Here is a 4,619-nt window from a genome sequence, read left to right on the forward strand (position 1 = left end):
CCTCCAGGTTTCTCCATCATTGCCCAGCTTTAATGTCCCCCAACAGTGTAATATACTCTTAATAAACTTTGCAGTTTCTCTTACCCCTTCAAAATAAACAAATTTGTGGCACAACCTAAACATCAGCCATCATAATGGCAATTAACATAGCACACTTTCATGTTTTACATGGCATAATAGCCATGCAATGACATCTTGACTTGCATGCAGTAAACGCCACTCCAGCCAGATACACATGAATCACATGAACAGGCTAACGTAGATCATGTTTTTACTCTGAGCTTTAGAGATAGTCAGAGGGCCTTACTGGGGCTCAGTCGCTCTGCTTCTCCTCACTTCTCTATTGCAGATGTCAGAAAAGGCCCCAGGACTGCAGGGGAGTAAGAGTGGTGTGTATTTGTGTGTGTGTGTGTGTGTGTGTGTGTGTGTAAAATATGAAATGTGAAGATTCCTCCTTTGTGAAGCTCTGAATCACACACATAAAAACAGAAACAGACATTGGGCCATTCAGAACACAGAGTAAAGTCTCCCTATATCAGGGCTTGTCGGATAGAGAGAGCCATTTGTCATCACTGCATGTTTGGAGAAGCACCGGTTCATATCATTGCTTTATCCTGGCCTCATCCAAGAATGATGTTCCTACTGGCTCCAGTGTATGTTTCGGTCCTCTGTCCATGTTTGTGTGTGCATCTGAGTGGGTAGCAATGCTTTTGTGTGTGTTACTGGCCATATTTAGTCATAAGCTAGTTTTGTTGCCATCTGTAGATCTGGAAACCATGGGTGGAGGAGGAATGTTCCCTTTAATAAAGAGGAAGTGAGTTGTTGAGCTGTGCCTTCTCCTTCTGTCCCTCACACAAAAAACAACAGTTAGTGTGTTTCTGATTGTCTGTGTTTGTGTATGTGCACCTGATATTAATCGCACCGTGGGGACAAAAACCTGTCAACACATTCATAACATGGGGACTTTTCCTTCCTTGTGTAGACAGGATGCTGGTCACCGCTATGTAAATCATAGAATTCTAGGGTGACAAATTGGCTTAAGGTTATGTTAAGGTTACCAAGATGATGATTTGCTAAGTGGCCTTGACCTTTTCGAGCTGCAAGCTGAGGGTCAGAGGCCAGAGTCTGAGCACGATGTCTGGTTGTTAGTGTGCTGCTCTAGAAACACAGGGGACTTTTGCTGCTAAATCTGGTGACAATTATTAGTACCAGGTTATTTCCTATAGAACTGAGCAGGTGGTCAAGAAGTTTGTTGTCTTAGCTGCTGTAAACTGTCCTTATTGAGAGGCAATTCAGATCCATCCGTCATCTTTAGGGGCTGGAGCCTATCCCAGCTGACATTGGGCGAGAGGCAGGGTACACCCTGGACAGGTCACCAGTGTATCACAGGGCTGACACTTCGAGACAGACAACCACACACACACTCACACACGAGCAATTTAGAGCCACCAATCAACCTAAGCTGCATGTCTTTGGACTGTGGGAGGAAGCCGGAGTACCAGGAGAGAACCCACACAGGTGTGCAAACTCCGCAATAGAAAGGCCCCAGGTCAGCCCAGGCTTGAACCAGGAACCCTCTTGTTATGTTTGCTAATCACCACACTAACAAATCATCAACAAATATTAGCACCAAATCACAACAAAAATCATCTGAGGACACTTTAAGGTCTAGATCTTACAGTATTATAGAGAAAAAAAACAACTTGAGCAAACAGTTGGCAGTAGTGGGGAGGAAAAACATAACCCAGCTCTTGATGGGCGGCAGTCGGCCTCTACCTGTTAGGGTAAACAAGACCCTAGACTGAAGTTTCCTCAGACGAGGACTGTTAAGAAAGCTCTTATTGTAGTTGCACTTAATCATTCGCTGTTTGTTTGTATTATGGCTTTATGTATAGGTCTCTAAATCCTGGTTAGTATGGAGATGATAAAATGGCAGGAGTGTGTGTTGCTGGTTATAGTGCAGGGCATCTCAGACTGCTGGGATTTTTTTTTTCCTGAAATAAGTGAGCCAAGTTTATTTTCAGATGAGAATCTTGAGTCAAATGGGCTCAGGCTCTATTTCAAAAACACAAAAATCTTCAGTGTCAAGAGAGCAGGAGAGACACAGAGAAATGAAGACTATCCTTAATATTAAGGCAATGATTTAATATATTGGAGCAAGAAAAGGGAGAAAACTGGAAAATGGAAAGTGCTGGGTTGTATGCCTTGGGGATAAAAGACTATACTGTATGTCTAGGAGCAAAAGAGTTATGAGAGAGACAGCAAGGAAAGCAAGCGAGAGGGACTCCATATTACTAGCACATGGCTGCGGACGTCGGCTTCGTTTATTTGTTATCCTGACAGACTGAAAACATTAAAAGTTGGAAGTAAGAGCCAGGGAGACTGAGGTAGGAAACGAAGGGAGGAGAGAGGGAGGGTTGAGAGAGAGGGACAGAGTGACTAAGTCAGGAGAAAGGGGAAGTCTGAAGAAAAAAGGGAGGGAGGGAAGGAGAGGAGAGAAAAAGGAGAGGTTACATGTGGCTATTGGAGGGTAGTCACTGAATTATGGAGCGAGACAGAATAGCCGGTAAGTTGTGGCTTTTTCCAACTTGTCCAGTACTTTAACAGTGAGAACAGTTTCCTCAAGAAGGAGTTTCTTTTTTCTGTGTGAGACTGAAGTGGCAGCAGTCGACTAGAAGCCTCCCTGGTTGTGTTTGCTTCACTTGGTCAGTTGTGAGAACAGCTGTTTAGAGGTCTCCGTCTTTTTTTGGTTGTCTACTTGTCAACTTACCTTTCTGATTTATTGCTCATAGATGTTGTCCAAAAGGCTTTTCATACATTTCTTCTCCTATTCTGACTGAATGAACAGCCATATCTTCAGTAAACTGTGAAGTGTACATGCCATTTCTGAACAGTTAACATATGCAGAGCGAGTGTGAGCAAACCTTGTGTGATGAGCTGTCAAAGATGACTTCCCGGAGTGGGAAAACATAATCTTCCAGTGCAAAGTGGCTGTTGTACTGTAACTGGCTGCCTTGGGTCTGATACTGATTTATAGCTGACCCACATATTGTACACAACTGCGATCCTTCAGGAGATGGACTGAGTTAAATGTTCATGCCATCATCACATGATTAGACTTTAAGCCTAAAACTCCATTGTCAGATCAGTCCTGACTGGCACAGATGGTTTATTTTAAGTTACAAGGGAGTGAGAGCAGAGCAATGTCAGCTAATATGATTTGGTTTTTTGACAGATAGCTCTTTTGATGCATTGGAATGCATCAGTTTGTGTGCTGTCATGCATCTATGTCATTTTAACTCTGTCCTTCTCAGTAGCCTCTTGACAGAGATCCATCTTGTTTCTGTTAATTGGTAACACTCTACTGATCTTAGTGGGTTTTGTTTATTGCTATGGAGACTGTGGAGCTTCTGTGCAGGCTCATACCATATGTATTCAGTCTGCACTGAGAAGATTTGGCTAATCTAGTATCTTACAGTGATTAAAACTGGCCATCAGGCTGAGTGACACTCTGCAATTTAGCTTTGAAGTTGCCTGTTAATAATGGCTCAGCAAGCCATATGATGTATATGGACACAGACCTATTTTTATTACCACTTGGTGGCAGTGTTGCAGTGTCATTGTGCTCTCTTTAGTGCAGCCATGCACCATTTCCATAAGTAGTGTGAAATGTTTCATGGGGATGATTCATATTTTGCAGATGGAGGGAATTTTAATGGGAGCTGGAGGAATTTAGCAAAGACTGACTCCCCTGGGAACAAGGACAGTATAGTAGAGAGGTGAGGTGGCTGTTGAAACACACTGTTGTCAGGCATCACTTCTACCCTCATTCTTCTCAATTGAGGAAGTCCTGCATGGGCTGAGCTACTTCCTGGTTTTCAACTCATGCTGTGGTGATTGTGTTTGAATCTGTTGTCATGACTGTGGGTGTTGTGCCTGCTCCATCCCTTCAGACTCAGCTGTGATAGGAGATGAAGCTGTGACACATAGATGGCTTTGTCAGCCGCTTTGTTGCCTCCACCAAGGAGGTCATGTTTTTGGTTCTGTGTGTGTGTGTGTTTGTTGAATGGTTAGTAGGCTTACAGACAAGTGGCTGGATGGATCATCAACATACAGAGATTGGTGGGGACCAACCATAGAAGTGATTAGATTTTGGCTGAAAAAGGTCAAAGGTCAAGGTCTCAAAGATAACAAATCCCCTTTAAAATAAGGCAAAATTTAAAAAATTCATATTGCTGTCAAAAGTTGTCAATCATTTGAAATTGGACATGCATATGTAGGGTGGCGATGTCTATCACCAGACCAGATTTCATCCGGATCTGATCCAGATTCCTGATATAACAGCCATCTAAAATTAACATTGAAACCTCCATTTAGCATCTTTTTTCTGCCATAACTTGGCCTATAATGGAATCAGAACCCTGAAATGGTCAAGTAAGATGCAGAGTATAACTGTCTATCACACCCAAATTTATGATCTGGATCAAAGATTTGATTAGACATTTTGTGTTGTTCTCATTTTTCTCAAGGGACCCATTTGCATGAGCGAATGTTGTCCCTTGGTGGAAGTACATGTGCTCTTGTTGTTTGCGCAGCCACAACACCTTCCTGCTTACTCT

General features: G+C 42.9%; 1 protein-coding gene across 1 annotated transcript in view; it reads left to right on the plus strand.

Moving 5' to 3' along the window:
• Positions 1–2,494: 2,494 nt before the first annotated feature.
• The window catches only part of septin9b (septin 9b), a 69,405-nt gene continuing 67,280 nt past the window's right edge, over positions 2,495–4,619 (plus strand). Inside the window, exon 1 of the mRNA XM_020597028.1 lies at positions 2,495–2,566. Coding sequence (XP_020452684.1) covers positions 2,545–2,566 — 22 coding nt within the window. The 5' untranslated portion in view covers positions 2,495–2,544. The remainder of the gene's footprint in view (positions 2,567–4,619) is intronic.

Source organism: Monopterus albus, unplaced genomic scaffold (assembly GCF_001952655.1).
Source record: "Monopterus albus unplaced genomic scaffold, M_albus_1.0 scaffold32.1, whole genome shotgun sequence".
NCBI lineage: Eukaryota > Metazoa > Chordata > Actinopteri > Synbranchiformes > Synbranchidae > Monopterus > Monopterus albus.